This window comes from Engystomops pustulosus, chromosome 3 (assembly GCF_040894005.1).
Source record: "Engystomops pustulosus chromosome 3, aEngPut4.maternal, whole genome shotgun sequence".
Classification (NCBI taxonomy): Eukaryota; Metazoa; Chordata; class Amphibia; order Anura; family Leptodactylidae; genus Engystomops; species Engystomops pustulosus.
The window spans coordinates 121741697-121761937 of NC_092413.1; the positions used below are offsets into that span (position 1 = coordinate 121741697).

The window sequence follows — 20241 nt, forward strand, 5'->3', positions numbered from 1 at the left end:
AGTAATGATCTCTGTGTTCACCTTCATGAACACCGTTTAATCATCCAAATTTATACAAAAAGGACTGTACGGCAATCCCAAATTTTCCATATCCAAGTATTAAAATATAACTTTTAATTCATAATTTGTAAAAACTTTTATTGTCTGTGAAGTTTACACTTCACACAGTATATCCAGCCGTTGCGCCGTAACGGACTTTACTATAGATTGGTATCCCCAGGTCTAACAAATGGAAACTTTCACTGACTGTATTTAGTTAATAAGGATAGTAGAGTGTGCAGCAGCGTAAGGGTCACAATAAATGATAATATACACTCACCGGCCACTTTATTAGGTACACCTGTCCAACTGCTCGTTAACACTTAATTTCTAATCAGCCAATCACATGGCGGCAACTCAGTGCATTTAGGCATGTAGACATGGTCAAGACAATCTCCTGCAGTTCAAACCGAGCATCAGTATGGGGAAGAAAGGTGATTTGAGTGCCTTTGAAAGTGGCATGGTTGTTGGTGCCAGAAGGGCTGGTCTGAGTATTTCAGAAACTGCTGATCTACTGGGATTTTCCTGCACAACCATCTCTAGGGTTTACAGAGAATGGCCTGAAAAAGAAAAAAACATCCAGTGAGCAGCAGTTCTGTGGGCGGAAATGCCTTGTTGATGCCAGAGGTCAAAGGAGAATGGGCAGACTGGTTCGAGCTGATAGAAAGGCAACAGTGACTCAAATCGCCACCCGTTACAACCAAGGTAGGCAGAAGAGCATCTCTGAATGCACAGTACGTCGAACTTTGAGGCAGATGGGCTACAGCAGCAGAAGACCACACCGGGTGCCACTCCTTTCAGCTAAGAACAGGAAACTGAGGCATCTTTGGGATGTGGTGGAACGGGAGATTTGCATCATGGATGTGCAGCCAACAAATCTGCGGCAACTGTGTGATGCCATCATGTCAATATGGACCAAAATCTCTGAGGAATGCTTCCAGCACCTTGTTGAATCTATGCCACAAAGAATTTAGGCAGTTCTGAAGGCAAAAGGGGGTCCAACCCGTTACTAGTATGGTGTACCTAATAAAGTGGTCGGTGAGTGTATATGCCACAGTTTAGAGTTTTTTTTTTTATTTTATGCTCAATGTATTTATTATTTATATTCTCAAGTAGTAGGTATATGTAATAGTAGTGTGTGAAAATTGTCTAACAGTCACAGTCAATGAAGTGTTACACTTAATGTCCTATTGCTGTGATTGGATATTATTGATATAGCGCAGGAGTTAAAATGAAAACATTTAAAATATGTAGCTCCACAATATAAAAGATCAACATTTAATAAGCCTGAGGAACAAGCAGGACTGAATACAACATGTACCAATCCAAATGCTGCTTTGCATGCAATACCACCAAACATGACCATACAACCCATTATACCTTCATTACAAGTCTCTTCTGTACCCTCCACCTCCTCTTTACCCACAAGTAACAATACAGAATCACAAAGCACTCTGAATACTATACCCACCAGCCAAACCTCAATGTTGTCACATTGCACAACGACTCCTCCTCTGGAACCTTTTCAGGCACACCCCTACCGACCCTTGGGGTACAATGGCAAGTAACTCCCTCTTCACCAAATATTGATTTCACACACTTAGATAACAGAGTTATGCATCTTTCCTCTACACCAATTGATCAGGCCATAATTTTTAAAAAGGGCCTTTCTTTCACTCCCACACCAAAGTGTGATAAACTCCTTTGGATAAAGGACATCAACCTATTTGCCTGAAAATTGTCCCTTCATAAACTTCACAAGGAGGAAGATAACGAAAAAAGAAGGCTGCACAAAGGGAGACACTAGCATTGGAGGAATTAGCATCGTTGGAGAATGAAAATATATGTAACATCCCCCACCGGGGCCTAGCCTTTTCTTGGGGCCTGGAGTCAGCCGGGGCCCGCAGTACCTGAGTGGCTGGCGGTTGCGGCCTAGGCACGCTAGTGTCACGGTGCTTGGTATGGGGAACTGGAGGGCTGTCCTACAGCCTGGCAGGTCTCCAGCAGGGTGGTGTTGGCAAGAAATGATGAGGGAGAGGCTGCTATAGCGGTTCTCCCTGGGGCAACCTTTTGGGGTCTGGAATATGAGTCCCAGTGTGGTGGATAGGGTGCCCGTGATGGTGACAGCCATAGTAGCAGGGACCAGACAGAGGCAGACATTGAACAAAAATAACTTACAGTTCTTTATTGGAACCGACAGGAACATTAGCAACGTGCCTTAACAGGATGATGGCATGCTGGAGATTTAGTTGGAGGGAGCCACAGGATGTAGATCACCAGCCTGGATGCGAAGGTCAGGCTAGAAGATAGCTGTGTCCTGGAGGGATGCTTCAGCTTTATCCTGGATTGCTTCAGGTATCACCCTTAAAGGTAGGATGATACCCCTTTCCTCACTAACTAGCTATTAGCTCCACTCTTCAGGCAGGGGCTAGGCTCCATTGCTTTTGGTCTGGTGTGCTGGCTGCACAGACTCCTTTGAGTCTCTAATCTGAGAGAGTGAACTCTCTCCTCACACTGCACTCTCTTCTGAGAGAGAACTGACTTCTAGAACTTTCCTGACCAGGGGTTTTGTTACTCCCACTGGTCAGATGGTGGCTACTCCTCCAATTACATCTCAGCTCACAGAAACAGAGTGTAACACATGTGATTGGCTGACACATATGACATCACACAAAACACTTAACTCCTGACTTACCAGGCAGGTTCTACCACTGCAGTTTTCCCCTGTGTTATCTAGGGACTATGTAGTGACATGCTGTGGGGCCGATCAGACCCTACACAGGCTGCAAGCTACATGGTGGGACGTATTCGCAAACACAGATCTGCCTTGCATCGGCAAGGGTGTTGCATATAGTTGGTCCACCGCTTACGAATATTAAAGAGAACCCGTCATGCAAAATAACCCACTAATGTAAGTATATTTTCATAAACTGCCATTAGAGAGCATTGCCTCTATCCCTTCATTGTCCCTCTACATGCCTGTAAACCTAAGCAATGAGGTCCTAAAGCTGTATGCAAATGACCTGTGAGATGTGCAATGAGTCATTAGCATATTCAAGCTGTCCATGACTGCATGACTGACAGCCTGTATAATGGTGTGAGGCTGTATAATGATGTGCTTCCTGGTGCTGGCGCCCCCTGCAGCGGTGTGTGTATAGGAGAGATACAACAGCTCCAGGCAGCCATGTTATAGCAGAACATGTCAGGTGCTTGTGTAGCTGATGTCTGTGTCTCACACATGTGTATTAGGAGGGAGAGCATGTCAGCAGATGCAGCACAGACACTAGCAATGCTTTACTATACATTACACACAGACATGAGCAGGGGAGGAGATACATGATTAATGTATGAAATAACTAGATAAAGGCTGGGATGGGATCCTTGTGAGCTGCTCCAACAGGTAGAGGTGACAGAAATGGTGACAGAGACCTGATGACAGGTGTCCTTTAAACCACGTTCCACGTGTTCCTTCTTTTTCCAAATAATCCAATTTGGATACTTTTATACAACTTGTCACAAAATACATAGAATCATTGAAGCTTTATAATAACAGTTTTCAATCAAAATTGACTCAATCAGAGAGACTTGCTTTCACTGGCATCACTTCAAAACAATAAGGACCTTATTCTGAAACCTTAAGACAAAGGGGGGTAACATTGCCATCATGGATGTCCCCGATTATAGACATATGGTCCTGAGACTCTTAAGTGATACTAATACTTACGATATCTTGTCATGTAACCCTACTACCAGATATGTGTCAGACCTAGAAGCAATTTTGGATAAAGCTTTACTGGAAAAGTAAAGGATGAACAGAAATATCTGTACAGTAGCAACCCTACCATTGCTACATTTTATGCCTTAACAAAGGTACATAAACAAAAAGACCCATACCAGGAAGACCAATTGTGTCTGGGTGTAACAATCTGACACAAGCTAGTAGCCCACCCACCCAAACTCTGGCCCAACTGCCTGCTGAACGCCCCCCACTCACCTAAACTCTGCCGCCGCCCGCCCAAACTCTTTCTGCAGCCCCGCCCATTCAAACTCTGTGAGCCCCGCCGAACTCCGCGCAGCCCCGCCCCAAACTGCATGTGCGCCCTCCCCTGCCGGAACTCTGTGCGCGCCCTCCCCCGCTTGAACTCCATGTCCCCCCAAGTCTGAACTCCGTGCACCCCCACTAGCCCAAAGTCTGTGCACCCCCTAAACCTGAACTCCGTGCAAAACGCATTTGCATCACTGTCTTGTGGGCTCAGATTCTTATACTTTCACTGTGCGCTCCAAATGATTTGTCTCCTTTATTCTTTGGTTTGGTGCGATCACAGCGATACCAAATTTGTAGGTTTTAATGTGTTTTAATACTTTTTCAATGATTAAAACAGTGTACGAGAAAAGAAAATTGTTTCGCCATCTTCTGCCGCTAGTAACTTTTCATACTTTGGTGTATGGAGCTGTGTAAGGGGTCGTTTTTTGCTAAATTAACTGACGTTTCCATTGATACTATTTTGAGGACTGTGTCACTGTGTGACTGTTTTTATTACATTTTTCTGTGAGGTAAAATTGTGTAAAAGTGGCATTTCAGATATTTGGCTATTTTCTGTCATGGGGTCCACTGCTGCTAGAAATATTTTGATCTGGCATTTTGGGACACAGCGATGCCTAGCGTGTTTGTGATTTTTACTGTTTATTTAGTTGTATATCAGTTCTAAGGAAAAGGGGGTGATTTTAATTTTTAGGTTTTTGCAGTATGTGGCATTTTACATAGGATTCATTACAGGGAGAGCCACTGGTGCATTATAATGAATCTCCAGAAGCCATATAGCAGACCCAAGGCTGTCATGGCGACCAATCGCAGCTCCCTGATGAGTCAGTGGGAGCAGCGATCTCAACAAAGATGGGCGGCACCCACTAAATCAATGCTAGCACCAATCGTGGGTATTAGCAGTGGGTGTTTGCTGCAATGTTTTTTTTTTTCAGGGGAAGGGGGGGCCCATGCAGAAGTTTGTCATGGGACCCAGCCTCTCAGCCTCAGTAGTTACACTACTGGTACTCAGTGTTTCAAAGACCCTGAACTCTACCCTAACGCTATACCTGTGAAACACCATGCCCCGTGTACTTGTGATCGGCGCATAATGATGACGCTGCGGAGCTCCTGTCATGATGTGCAAGAGGAGGGAGGTACATTGCGGGAAGGCAGTAAATGAACCTGGTTGCCTCAGCAACCACCAAACGTACCAGTGTTTCCACCGATCGCTGGCTATAGTGATTCACACAGCAGGCTGATTAATCGCTGGGCACGCTTGCTCCCCCAGTTTCAGGATATGCACCCCAGGACATGTCGCTTATATGAATGTCCCCTGCATCTTCTTGCATATACTTTATTTTCCCTTATTATTTTATTGGTAGAAATGTGTCAGGGCGGGGTGTCTGTTAGACCTATTGCTGATTAGTGTGAGTAATTTACTATTTGGTGTGTTTTCTTTTGGGCATTGTGTTTTATGTGGTCTATGTGTACCTTTTAAAGGTTCTTTGTAATGCATACTTAATATTGGTCATGTTTTAGTTTTTATATATTATTGCTGGTGTAATACCTTTTCTAGTGTAATCAGGGCATTTTTTGTGTTCTAAACTTTTACCCTATTTCTAAGAGTTCATGTGCTGTGCAATTGTGCTGTTCCTCAAAAAAATGCATTTGCGCCATTTTCTTGTGGGCTCTGTGTTTACAGCTTTTGCACTTTTACACAAATTACACCTCCTGTTTATTCTTTGGGTTGGTACATTGTTTTAAAATGGCAAAAAAAGAGGATAAGGACATTTGGGCATGATTTTTTGAAAACCAGGAATAATTGGTTTTATCTTTTGATAGATCGGGACATTTGGGACATGGCCATACCTAACAGATTTATGATTATGTTTGTTTATTTTTGATCTAGGAAAAAAGGCGTAATTTGCACTTTTGGTTGTTTTGTTTTACAGTTTTTCAGTCTCCCTTTTCTACCTGAACACTAGGGGTCTAATCGCTTAATACTGGAATATGCAAGTTTTGCAGGTGATCTGTATCAGTCTTTTACTGGCAGACCGTTACAGATCTGCCTAAATGACAGGCCTTGGAGTCTCACAGAGATTCCAAGCTATCATGGTAACGGATCCTAACCCTCTGAGGATGCCTTTGGGGCAATGATCTTTGCCAAGATGGCAGTATGCATATTGTCGCCATTTAACCCCTTATTGACTTGTGATATATTAGTACGGCATAAGTCCATTAGAGTTGTATGGAGAGAGCTCATGGCCTCAATAATTCACCGTTCACTCTAATTCAACAAAAATACAGCATTTCACAGATAAAATTCCAATCTGTCTCTATCAGTCCTGGTGTACACCTGGAGACACGACTTTAGGGTCAGCAGCCATCTTGTCTGAGGCTTCACAGAGCTTCTCTCTCTGCCCCTCCCCTGCATTCTTGGACAGAGCTCTCACTGATACACACGGACGTCCTGCCAGCATGTACACAGTATGAACTACAAGCTACAGGCAGATAAGATCTTTATCCGGGGAGGGGTCAAAGGCACAGCAGATCTGATTGTGTGTGTATAGCTGACATGTAGCTAGAGTTGGAGAGTGTCATTGTGTGTAATATGCATCTCATGGATTTTATCATCTCTGATCTGTCTCATCTCTCTTTCTATGTGTCAGATACTAGTGCAAGTCCAGAAACTAAATGACAGTGTACATAAACCTTGTACGCTGATAATCTAACCACATTGTCAGCTCACAGAACTAGATGGATCATAATATGAGTCCTCGTCCATATCCTGGAATTTTACAATGACCACAGGAGCTAAAACAGCAATAAAACTTGTAAAGTAAAGGGTTAAATGATCTTTATTGTGTAAACATCACTGGGGGATTGAAATTTGAGAATTTTCTTTCATGGGCACTTTAAGGGCGCACTCTCTATACTCCCTTAACAGCCCCCAACTTACTATTCTATGATGGGTCATTAAAGAGGTATTCACACAAAGAAAAGATTAATAAATATACTCAGGATAACAAAATAACACATTCTGTAATTCAATGTTATGAACAAAAAATTATAGCATTTCACTGATATAATTAAAATGTGCCTCTAACAGTCCTGGTGTATACAATTTGGTTGCCTCGGATCCAACTGTAATTCTTCCGACTATGGTCAGGTAGGGCAGATTCTTCTCATGAATAGCTTCTCCTGTCTGCACACTGTAGTGCTCTCTCCCCCTGTCATGCCTTCTCAGATAAGTGGTTTTAGATAAGTGGTTTTGCCAGCAGCTCCACCTGCTGATAGGTTCTTGTATTGCAGCCTCATTTATTCTGCCTCATGTTTCTGGTCAGACTAACCTTTTCCTACTTAGGCTTCCTTACTTTCCCATCATGCCTTTCTCTAGCCTGGCCCCATGCCTCTGCAGCAGCCATCTTGCTCCACAGAAGCAGCACATACTAATGTCTCTCTCTTGGACAGTTAGTTTATCTGTTGTTTTCCTCATCATAGAACAGTCGGTGAGTTAATATGCAATTCATGTATCTTACAGAATGTGATGTACTGATAAATGCTGCGTATCTTGTACTGAATACTGTTATTTTCTTGTAGTTTTACACTGATCCTATTAATAAAAGTTGAAAAGGACCCCCTGCGTCCAGCTCAATGAATTGATAGGAAAAGAGTTTAGCTGTCTGACAACTCGTTTACAGGGACGGATTGAGGGTGTCAGAACAGTAAAACGACTACTATATAACGGGGTTGAAGCACAGATACTGTCTTCTACCAGCAAGCAGTCAAGCAGCTTACAGCCACAATGTCAGACAGAGGATCTGCTGCACGGTCCCATGTCAGCTCAGCAGCTTCAAGGACCTCTAAGAGCAGTCTCGCAGCTGCAACCGCCAGGGCAAAGGCAGAAGCCGCCAAAGTGAGAGCTGCCTTTGCTGAAAAGGAATTGAAATTAAAGAAGGAAAAAGCAGACCTAGAAGCCGACCTTGCAAAACTTGCTGTGGACATGGAAGCAGCAGCAGCAGAAGCCGAGGCGCAGGCTTTAGAAGCAGCAGTATGTGGCACTTATGAAGGAGCCAGCATAAAACTCGAACCTGAACTTGGTCATCAGGATGTCTCGCAGCGCACTTCAGAATATGTGCTACAGCAAGCCCAGTTAGACCAGTACCTACATCCACTTCAAAGAGTGAGATCAAACTCTGCTGATCATCTAAGACAACATCCTGTCATTCAGTCATCAACCCTCACACACCATCCTAAGCATGAAGGTAATTCTGTCTACCAATCACCCTGCATGCAACCTGCATACAGACCTATGGGTCCCTACCACTCAGTAACCGCTTTCAAGAAAGAAGGTGCTGACAAAGACTACTTTGACAGCAATGCATTCTATGACAATTGCTCAACTAATCCTCACCACAGCAATGCTCATCCAGATCACCCTCTCAGAGACCAAGAGCTACCACCTTTCCTCAAGTTCTTTGCGCGCCGAGAGCTGCTCACCAAAGGTCTCTCAAAATTTAACGACCGGCCTGAAAGTTACAGAGCATGGAGAGCTTCTTTCAGGAATGCCACAGCAGGCCTTGACCTCTCTGCAAGTGAAGAGATGGACCTGTTAGTGAAGTGGCTAGGAGACGAGTCCACAGAGCACGCAAAACGCATCAGAGATATTAACATCAACTACCCGAGCAGAGGCTTGGACATGTTATGGGAGAGGCTCAATGAGTGCTACGGCTCCTCAGAGATGATAGAAGAATCCCTCTTTAAAAGGTTAGAGGACTTTCCTAAAATATCAAACAAAAGCTTTCACAAGCTAAGAGAATTGAGTGACCTCTTGACAGAACTACAAGTTGCCAAGTCTGAAGGAGACCTGCTAGGCCTCACGTCCTTAGATACAGCTAGAGGCATCAAATTCATAGTGCAGAAGCTACCGTACAGTTTACAGGAGAAATGGATGAACCGGGGCTCAGAGTACAAAGAAAGACACAACGTGCAGTTCCCACCATTCTTCTTTTTTGTAGATTTCGTACGTCAGCAGGCGAAGATCAGGAATGATCCTAGTTTTGACTTTTTCACCGTAGACCTCGTCAACCCAGGTACAGGTAATCCTGCTTTAATTCGTAACCCCAGAGGCACACCTATCACCGTACACAAAACAAATGTATCTCCTGACGATTTATCATATGAGACTGATAGTATACCAGAAACCAGTGGGACACTAACAAAAGACCCAAACACTGAGTGCCCCTTACATAAAAAGCCTCACTCACGGCAGAAGTGTAGAAGTTTCAGGAACAAAACTCTTAAGGACCGCAGAATGTTCCTCAAGGAGAATGACATATGCTACAGGTGTTGTGCATCTACATCTCACTTAGCCAGAGATTGCAATGCCAGTATTTCTTGCTCCGAGTGCAACAGCCAAAAACACATTACGGCTCTACACCCAGGGCCAGCACCACAGATTCCCTCACCATCAGACAGTACTTCAGAGCACGGCGGGGAGAGGATAGACCGTGCACCTCCTGATGTGTCACCCCTGTGTACTCAAGTTTGCGGAGAAGATCTAGGTAACACATCTTGCTCAAAGATCTGTCCTGTTATAGTTTACCCCATAGGTCACAGAGAAAGAGCAGTTAAACTGTACGCCATCCTGGATGACCAGAGCAACAGGTCACTTGCAAGTACAGCCTTCTTTGACATCTTTAAAATCAAAGGACATAGTTCGTCCTACTCTCTTAAAACATGTACAGGAGTGAGCAAAGAATCTGGGAGAAGAGCCACAGGTTACCAGATTGAATCTATAGATGGTCAGACATCCTTACCCCTTCCTACACTAATAGAGTGTAATTCAATCCCGAACAATAGGGGAGAGATCCCAACACCAGAAGCAGCTCTACAGCATGCTCATTTGAGAAGCATAGCACATCTCATCCCCACACTGGATCTTCAAGCCAAGTTGGTCCTTTTGCTGGGCAGAGACATTATCAGAGTCCACAAAGTGAGGAAGCAGATAAATGGTCCTCATAACTCGCCCTACGCTCAGAAACTAGACTTAGGATGGGTCATCATAGGGGATGTTCACCGAGAGAAGCTCCCCAACCCAGCACACCTGAATGCCAGAAAAGGCAAGCATGCCACCAATTACCTGTGTGATAGAGATGTGATCACCAAAAGGTTCCCATCTTCATTTTATGGAAAGGACTCTGCCAATGTCTGTCAGTGCCACAATGAATCCAACTGTGACCACATCACTGAGCAGTGCACACGAAGAAGAGGATTCACAGGAAAACATTGCAAACAGAAATGTCTGCCAGAGACTTTCAGATATGATTGCCATCAGATGTGTGAGTGTCCACACAATGCAACCAGTGACCATGTTACTGGAACCTGTTATTGTAACCCTGGTTTCAAGGGCATCCACTGTGATCAAGCTGCCCTAAAGATGGAGAAACTAAACCCTTACACCAAGATCAGCCCTGTGCATGGCTCTGAGAGACACTCTGCAAGTGCCATTATTGGTGTCATTCTCCTACTGATCATAATGACCTTACTGGGGCTTTTCTTGTGCTACCAACAAAGGCAAAAGGACAAAGACCACGACATGCCAAACGTGTCTTTTTCCCCAGCAAAAGCAGTCCAAACACGAGAGCGGTTACGTGGAAACGACACTCAGCCTTCTTCAGGACACGCAACACCAGATCCCAAACTACATGAAGAAACCTTGCGACCTGCCAAGGAACAGCCACATCCCCAGCCACTACGACCATCTGCCTGTCCGGCACGGTTCTTTGCATGGGACATTTTGGGACAAGCAAAATGGAAAGCTGTTTCTTAGACTTGTTTTTGAACTTGTTCTATTTCTCTCTAGTTAAAAAGTTAAAATGTTCATGTGGTATCCCTTGGAAACCAGACGGGGAGTGTCATGCCTTCTCAGATAAGTGGTTTTAGATAAGTGGTTTTGCCAGCAGCTCCACCTGCTGATAGGTTCTTGTATTGCAGCCTCATTTATTCTGCCTCATGTTTCTGGTCAGACTAACCTTTTCCTACTTAGGCTTCCTTACTTTCCCATCATGCCTTTCTCTAGCCTGGCCCCAGGCCTCTTCAGCAGCCATCTTGCTCCATAGAAGCAGCACATACTAATGTCTCTCTCTTGGACAGTTAGTTTATCTGTTGTTTTCCTCATCATAGAACAGTCGGTGAGTTATTATATAATTCATGTGTCTTACAGAATGTGATGTACTGATAAATGCTGTGTATCTTGTACTGAATACTGTTATTTTCTTGTAGTTTTACACTGATCCTATTAATAAAAGTTGAAAAGGACCCCCTGCGTCCAGCTCAATGAATTGATAGGAAAAGAGTTTAGCTGTCTGACAACTCGTTTACAGGGACGGATTGAGGGTGTCAGAACACCCCCCTCTATTACAAGACAAGTTCACACACAGACACTACCTGCCAGCAAGTAGGCAGCATGCATAGTTTACTCTACAAGCTACAGATATGATAAGATCTTTATCCAGGGAAGAGAGGCACTCTGTGTGTGTTATAGCTGAGATGTAGCAGAGCTAATGCGTGTCATTGTGTGTTATATCCATCTCATGTGTCTCTCATCTTTGATCTGTCTCATCTCTCTACCACGGTTTTCATATAAAATTGTTGTTTTTTTTCTGTTTTATGTTAAAAATGTGTCAATTTTTGCTGTAATCTGCAGGTAAATGAAAGGGGATGTCACTATAATTTATAAGTGATGTGCATGGTAAAGTCTCACCATTATTTTCAAACAATTTCTTCCACATTCACTAATTCCTTTAGATAGGTGTACATTTATTAGTAATAGTCTAAACAATCCACATCACTTACAACATATATAAGATGGCATAAAGTTCTGTTCTCATGTGCATCATGGTTTTTGTTAAAAAATTACAGTATTTATTTTAGAAACTGACACATGATGCATTCTACTGGTTATTTCTTTAAAGTGTTAGTCAAAACACATAAGGCCATCAAGACATGATATTTTATAAAGCAGGAATTTCCTACTCGCTATATAGTTTATTGAAATAAATACTATGTTGACTTTTTAATTTTGTATTATTGTCACACTTTATTTATAAAACAAAATTTAAAAGAAAAAGCTTTGGTCAACAAAGCAAACATGTGGGTCTATGTAGTTGCCCCATATCTTGCCATTTGTAGCTGTAACACCACTATACATCTTGATATATGTCATTTTGTGTATAATTTTACATTCAACATTCAGATCCAATATTGTTGTATTGGGTTACTTGAAAATGATTGAAATGGTTAATCTTGACGAGGGCTTTATTATTTCCCAAAAAATGTCATACGGTAAACCTAGTGCCATTTGAACAAATTCTTATACAGCGTTTAGTTACATTCCAGGAGCATATAAGAATAAAATCACCACAAATGTAAATACAGCTTTGCGTTTTCTTGTCGAGGAAGGGCTAAAAAATTCTTCCTTGGTTTATATGATACTAATTGAAATTGAAGGATAGAAACTTCCAATTTTCCATGGTTACACACACATGCATAATCAAAAGTCCCAGGACAACCTTTTATTTCAGAGGAACAAAAAAGGAAAAGAACACAGCAGAATCCCCCAGCAAGTGATCACCAGAACATGGCTACTATTTTGTAAGCCACCATATTGGATAAAGAATTAGTGGTCATTTAGCAATTCAAAGAAGTGAACCTGAATTTTATCAGCAAACAATTACCATAATTGCATTTACATTTGTTGTTCAAAAGTTAATTATTCCAACTATTCTCGTGCAGGTTCATGTCAATGGATCTAGCTTCGATGGACTTGCTTCTTTAGCTCCTAGTACAACACTATGGGTGTTAAATTAAATAGCTTTCCAAAACAGGGAAGGTTCACAGTTATTGAAATTTCTATGTTGATAACTTTTGAATCTCAAGACAAATTTAAAATATAATTGTTGCAATCAAGACACCACCTTCAGAATGGGAAAAAATTGCCCTTGATCCAATATGGTGGCTTTCAAGATGGTAGCCACTTTCTGGACATAGCCAAGAGATAGGCCCCTCACCAATTACTTGTTGGGGTATTCAGATCATCATTTTCCCTTTCGCTTGTGAAATAAAAGAGTTTTCTGTGACCTTTGACTGACATGTAATATACTTTCAATTGTTTATGGCATATTCGCTGACTTCCACTTCAGCGTGTAAGTCCATGTTTTCACTTATTTTCACTTATTTAAATATGTAAGGTATTGCTGATGCTTTAACAGAGCAATGTTGTTTTTCTTTAAAACAATTTTGCAGCCAGATCTCTGAATTCACCTACTAAGGTAGACAATGGCCCACTAAACAGTGATTTCTGCTGGTGGTTGGAGTGCATTGGTATCTTCAACATTAGGCACTATTTTTTCATGATAGAGGAAAGTTCCAAAAGCATGCTCTGAAATAACAAACAAGGAGATAAGATCTGGTGAGAATTCATTCACAAATATTGTCATACATACTAAAATAATTAGTTCAATGTATAGACTTTGGGAATTTACTTCGCTATGAAACCAAATTACATTAAACTACTGTTTTTATGTGCCATAACATTGGGTCTATGCCTTTTAATGAACAGATGTAGAAATGTTTTATACAATGCCAATTTTTGATTTGAATTATAGTAAATCTGTGGGAACAATTCTGTCCCTCTCAACTATCCCCGATAACTTTTAAAAAGGTAAACAACATGAATTCACAATGTTTTTGTCCCTTCATAATCCTTTGCTTCTACTTTTGCCAACTCATACTAACAATAGACACATGTTGTGGGTCAGGAACTGAGCAGAGTAATATATAGTTGTGACTTGTGATTTATGCATTTATATCTTTGTTGAGAAGTCAACAGGGTTGCTATTTGTGCTTGAAGCATGTTCCCTGACTCTGCCAATGTACACTAGAAGAATCCTTCTGCATCCAGCTGCATCTGCTGGGACAGCAGGTGTTAAAGACCCTTCTAAAGATAGGTCTTTTATGTCAATAATTTATAAGGGCAAAACAAGTCCTATTACATAAAAACCGTAAAAAAAAAATTTAAACCGAACCTTCCCATAGAACCCTATTAACTTAATGCCACCCTTTTTTTCAGCTAACATTGTTTCCGTCACATTCCCCTAAAATAATCTTATGTTATCTTACCTGGCATACAGTTAGATCCAGCAGCAAGTCAGAGGGGGCATGTCCTGTTTGGCAAGTCTTGTGGCCCTCTGATCCTCACTCTCTTCTGCTTCTCCCCATGCTCTCTTCATGTCATGTAACTAGAGTGATTTCATCTATGGACCTTTATCCACTAACATCATAGTGTCTTAGGAGATTTATCAGAAGTGTCTGAGAGAAGAACTGTTATAGATCCCCAGGGAAACCTGCCATAACTCAGCTTTTCTTTTATTAACAGGTGTGGAAAAAAATTAAAGCTGAGCTCTGATTGGTTGCCATGGGGAAATAGAACAGTTCTGCTCTTAGAAACTTCTTGCAAATCTCCCCCATTATCTCCCCAGATATACAACATCCACAGCCTCCCCCAGGTCCAGTCTTGACTTACCTTCTCATAGCAGCCAATCATATTAGTCTGATAGGAACAATCTCTCATAAACTCATCCTGACTCAGGGATATAAAGTTATGTACAGTGAGATACTCCAGGATTGATTTGTAAAGCGCTAGGGAATTAGATGGCGCCATATAAATAAAGATTATTATAATTATTTTAGCATCTCTAACAAACCTCTCAAATACTTTACCCACAACAGAAGTTAAACTCACATGTCTGTAGTTTCCAGGATCACTTTTTGATCCTTTTTTGTTTATTGGCAACACATTTGCCAGTGTGTGGAACAGAACCTGTCCATAAGGAATCTGTAAATATTAAATATAATGGTTTATCTATCACAGAAGATAATTAATGCAGTATGGGGGTATATGCCATCTGGGGCCTGTGATTTGCCTATTTTAGTGGCTGTGAGGAGGCACCGCACTTCTTCCTAGGCTAAACTGTTGACATTCAAAAGAGAATTTACATTATTCCTCATCATGTCTTCCATCATGGGATTTTCCTAGGCAACAACAGTTTAGAAGCTGACATTCAATAGATTTGCACTTCCTTCATCTCTCCACCATAACCCCTAAGTTACTCATCAGAGAGCCCATACTCTCTGATTTTTAGTTTAGTTGATGTTTAGTTTAGTTATTTTATATACTTGAAACAAAATTGGATTTACTTTTAATTTACTTGGCAATATTTTCTGTATAATATAATCCTGTAACGTCTCATCACTATACTTCATGTTTTAGCAACTTGCCTAATCTTTCTTGATTATTGAGTTCTAGTTGTCATTGTCCATGCCATTAAGATCCTCTCTCAAGGCCTGAAAAAAGGACCTGTCACCAGATCCCCCCCCCCCCCGACTTACAATGTCTGTTGATAAAGAGTTACAAGTCCTCTCTATATCAAATAAAATTAGCTACCAGTGAGGCCCTGTACCTTAATTACAGACATTTTTCTGATATGCAAATTATCTTTTCTGACTCTCCTGAGAAAGGAGAAGAGTCAGAGATACCAGTGCACCACACCCATTATTCTGACTAACAGCTCTGTGTCTCTTCAAATCCCTACTCTGCTTCCTTGTGCTTATGGACTGTCTGCTAATATTTAACTATAGACATATAAACATATATGTACAGATAAGCAATATTGTGTCAATCTTTTTACACGGTGCCTTGTGATACATTCATGACATGTGACCAGTGACATGATCGCAGATCTTTTAGCCTTCTAAGAATAGCAAACTGTACACCATGTATGTGATTACATGAGATCACAGCAGCCTCCATGGAGGATGAGGAGGAGTAGAAGTCCATGGGGGATATTATATGGGAGGGGCTGGCCGAGCAGGACACGCCCCCCTCTGATGCCAGGTAATATAAGATAAAAGGTGATTTCTGTGGATGTAAGCGAAACAATTTTTAGAATTTTTAGCTAAAAGAAGGGTGTCAGTTAGTAGAGCTCTATAGGAACCTGTCACTGGCTGTATATGTTCAAATGTGGTGACAACTTCCCTTTAAGATTAGAGAGTTTGTTGCCTCTCTACTAACCATCTTAGTAAAACATAATACAAAATCAATGATATTTGGGTCACTATTATCCAGGTTCCCTCCAACCTGCAATTTTCATAGTCTGTTGACTTGTTGTTATTGACAAAAACCTGCTGCCTTCATCTGTTTAATTTATGAGCAGTTTCTCTGGAGCCTGCGATATATTTGGAGCCTTATAACAAACCACTAGTAATATTTTATTATTCTTTTTTCATATCCTTATATCCACCCTTATCTTTCACTGTTACCCGCTATATCATATTTGGGCTCCAACATTAGGACTTCCACTTCCTCCATAAATTGATGGTTTACATCTGCTTCCCCAGGCACCATGACTTATAACGCCATTTAATGTAGTAAGTTGTGTTTTTATCCCTATTAATTTACCAAACTGTTATTTTTGCATTGTATGTATATTTCTCTTATTTCATGTCACCCGTTTTGTATGGTAACCGCTTTTGTTTGTAAGCACTGTCCTTTATGCCACGGGTGCTTCTGTCGCAGGCGCACCCGTGCAGCACCTGCTCTCCCCGATCACTCACTCACCTCTCAACGCTCCTGCACCTGTTCCGGCTTCAAAGCGCGCGCGTCCACTAGGGTCCTAAAAGGACCAGCGCACTGCTGATTGGCACTGACCACTTCCTGGTATTGCTCCCAGCATCCCCGCTCGATCTTTGCACTCAACCCCTAAGAGAAAGCAGTTTCCTGTGATCTTTTCCCATGTATTGACCTCCTGTTGTGACCCCGTTCCTGTTTCCGATTACGCTCCTCTGCTGCCAGCACTCACCTCCTGCTCTGTCTCTGAACCTCAACCTCTGTCACCTGTCTTGACCTCCTGCTTGTCCCAAACCACGAGACTTTGTACCTTGACCTTGGCTGCCACCATGGACAAGTCGCACCTATGGAACAACCTGGTGCCACCACACTGCTGCAAGTCCAACCCACTTTGTGGCAGGCTCTGGGACATCTGGGACATCCGGTCCCAGATGTTGGCTTGTGTCATCGTCCGCTGTGGTCCAGGGAGTTCACTATCCCCATAAGCCTGACTCTTTATAATATAAAAACTTAAATTTAAAGGGAACCTTTCATCACATTTTTCACAAATACAGGTAGTGACAGGTTCCTATAGAGCCCTAGCAACTAACTGACACTCTTCTTTTAGCTAAATTATTCCCCTGAGATTCCCATATTTTCAACTTTATAGTTTTACCTGGTATCTAAGCATGGCTACAGCAAGTCGAGATGGGTATGGCCTCCTCTGGCTGAATCCAGTAGCTCCTCCCCTTGCTATCTCTGTATGCAGCTTTAATGTCATGTGACCTGGGTGACATCATCACAGGTCTTATAGCTTTTGAAGCATTAGAAACTGTACACCAAGCAAATATCTCATGAAATCACTGAATATTTTATCACATGAAATCACATGGAGTAGAAGCCATGGAGGCTGCTGTGATTGTTTTATGTTGTCAGATATTTACATGGGGTCAGGTTGCTAATTTTAAGTTACTTAAGGACCTTTGATTAAGTCACCCTGGTTACATGACATTAGGCCACGCCCCTTGACTCGCTCCAAAGATGCATAGATACCAGGCAAGATTATAACTCTGATTTTATGGGGATCTGAGGGAAACTACTTTTATCTAAAAGCAGGGGGTCAGATAGTTACTAGGGCTCTATAGGAACCTGTCACTAGCTGTATTTGTGAAAAATGTGGTGACGGGTTCCCTTCAAGAGCCTTCTTGTAACTCAGAAGAGACGTTACCTGAATTGCTTGATTTAACTAGTGAGTATTATATTGCATATGGGCATAATTATGCAAGGTGTCTTGTCACCCTTATATGTGATGAGTGGTGGCAGCTAAATTCACTTAGGTTCTGGAGTGAACCTAATTCTGTGATTCTGTACCCAACTAGCTGCTCTCTCACTTTGCACCTCCATACTACCATCCACACGCTCCATATTGTCACTTGCATGCAGCCTTGAAATTTGCTCATTTGGATCAAGAATCTTGGCTCCCAGCAGTATTCCCCCTCGAACGATTGCTCAAGGAAAGTATATATGGGCAGCATGGTGGCTCGGTGGTTAGCACTACAGCCTTGCAGCGCTGGGGTGCTGGGTTCCAGTCCCACTAAGGTCAACATCTGTAAAGAGTTTGTGTGTTCTCTCTGTGTTTGTGTGGGTTTCCTCCCACACTCCAAAAGATACTGGTAGGTTGATTAGATTGTGAGCCCCATGAGAACAGGGATCAATTTGGAGCAGCACTGTGCAGGAATTATTGTTATTATTATATGGAATGCCATAGGTCATAGGATGTACACTGTGAAGCATTGGCACTTATGAAGACCATTGCACTAATTGGGATTACAAGATAAAATAAAGATTTAGCAAAGTATGAATTCACATTCACAGAGGACCACAAAAATACAGCAGTTAGCTCCTAAATGTTCTCAATCTTAAATCACTTAATCCATGAGTTACACTTTGGACAGTGCGCTCACTGTGGATAAATCCACATTTACTTTTCTTTTTGCTTTTTAAAAGTTTAGATGCCAAATAAGCTACTTATTTGCTATCTAAAAATACTTTTTCGCTAAAAGAAGGGTGGCATTTAGTTAACAGGGATCCTGTGGTGTATGCATAGAACTAAGCTTCAAAGTCCAATATGGTTTTGGCATAAAATCATTTCAGAAATTCTGTATTAGGTACTTTTGTTTCTAGAGATGTATTAATGTTTTTTGTGACCCTTCCCTTCTATTTAAACCCTGTAATATGGCTGGAATTGTTGTTTCAATCAATGATGATATGTCCTACCTTCTTTTGCTTTGATAAACTTCAATTATTAGTTTGCCTCAAGGGAAAATTAGATCATGAAAATGATTGATTTTCTCAAATCACTGTCGAGCTAATTAGAAAAGCAAAACAAACAGACTATTTAACCATAAAGAAAATGTCTCTTGTTAAACTAGAGAAAAATAATTTATAATATTGTTAAGTAGAAATACTATTTTTTCAAGCAAAAGCCACATTTCATTCTTCTTTGAACATTCATTATTTCTGTCCAATTCAGTTGGACCTCTACATGTCTAGGAGTAAAGCAATCCACTGAAATAGTAATAGCATTATTGATATGCACCAATAATTATCTTGAGAGGTGGAAACTAGTCAAAGTCCATGTTTAAACAAGTGATACCCTCTGCATATGAATCAGATGTCACCTAAGATTTAGGCGACACTTGATAGCATGTACCTTGATAGCATAGCATGCACCTTTTAATATAAATTTACATTATAAGTTATAATGTATTCCATCCGCTAATTGACACATGTTTATGCTACAACTTCTAGTGTAGCAAAAATAGTAATTTTATCAAGCCAATTGTAACTATTCCCTCTTCTGTTGAATTTGGTTATTTATAAAAGTCTCTAATTTATTGAGCAAAGTGATCTGCACCCTAACTTGTTTGTTTCTTCAGCTAGAAAAGTGAAGTTATATGTTTAATAGATGGTTTCTCCTTCATTAAAGGAATATGCAAACATGTTTTCTGAGATGGGTAATGGAAAATCAAGCCTTTATGGCCCATTTTAATAAGGTAGCTCCCTACCAATCTATGGCCGTTATTGCTTCTTGTTAGTGCAGTACATTGAATTATTTTGGCTGGAAAGGGGAATATAATTTTTTTTAAGATGCGAAAAGAAAAACTATGCTTCTTGAGCTCCATATAGATGCTACAGTGCTAGCCAAATCAGTTACCTGTACTGATAAGATGCAATTAAAGAAGTTGTCTCATGTGGTTTATGCCAGGAAGTTATACAATTTTCCAATATACTTTCTGTCTTAATTCCTCAGAGTTTTCTAGATATCTGCCTGCTGTCCTGCTATAGAAAGTTTTCATGTTTACTTCCAGTGGATAGGAATCTGTCCATGATCATGTGATGGACACGCAGGTGGTACATCAGATCACCATGGACAGATTTCTATCCCCTGGAAGTAAACCAAAAAACTTTCTGCAGAGGGACAGCAATCAGAGACCTAGAAAACCACAAG

At 41.4% G+C, this 20241-nt stretch overlaps 1 protein-coding gene across 1 annotated transcript; it reads left to right on the forward strand.

Moving 5' to 3' along the window:
* Window positions 1-7483: 7483 nt before the first annotated feature.
* Window positions 7484-10895, forward strand: LOC140122867 (uncharacterized). Its single transcript, XM_072144112.1, has 2 exons — window positions 7484-7572; window positions 7664-10895. Exon 2 carries the CDS (start codon window positions 7869-7871, stop codon window positions 10893-10895), a length of 3027 nt encoding a protein of 1008 aa, XP_072000213.1. The 5' UTR covers window positions 7484-7572; window positions 7664-7868.
* Window positions 10896-20241: the final 9346 nt, after the last annotated feature.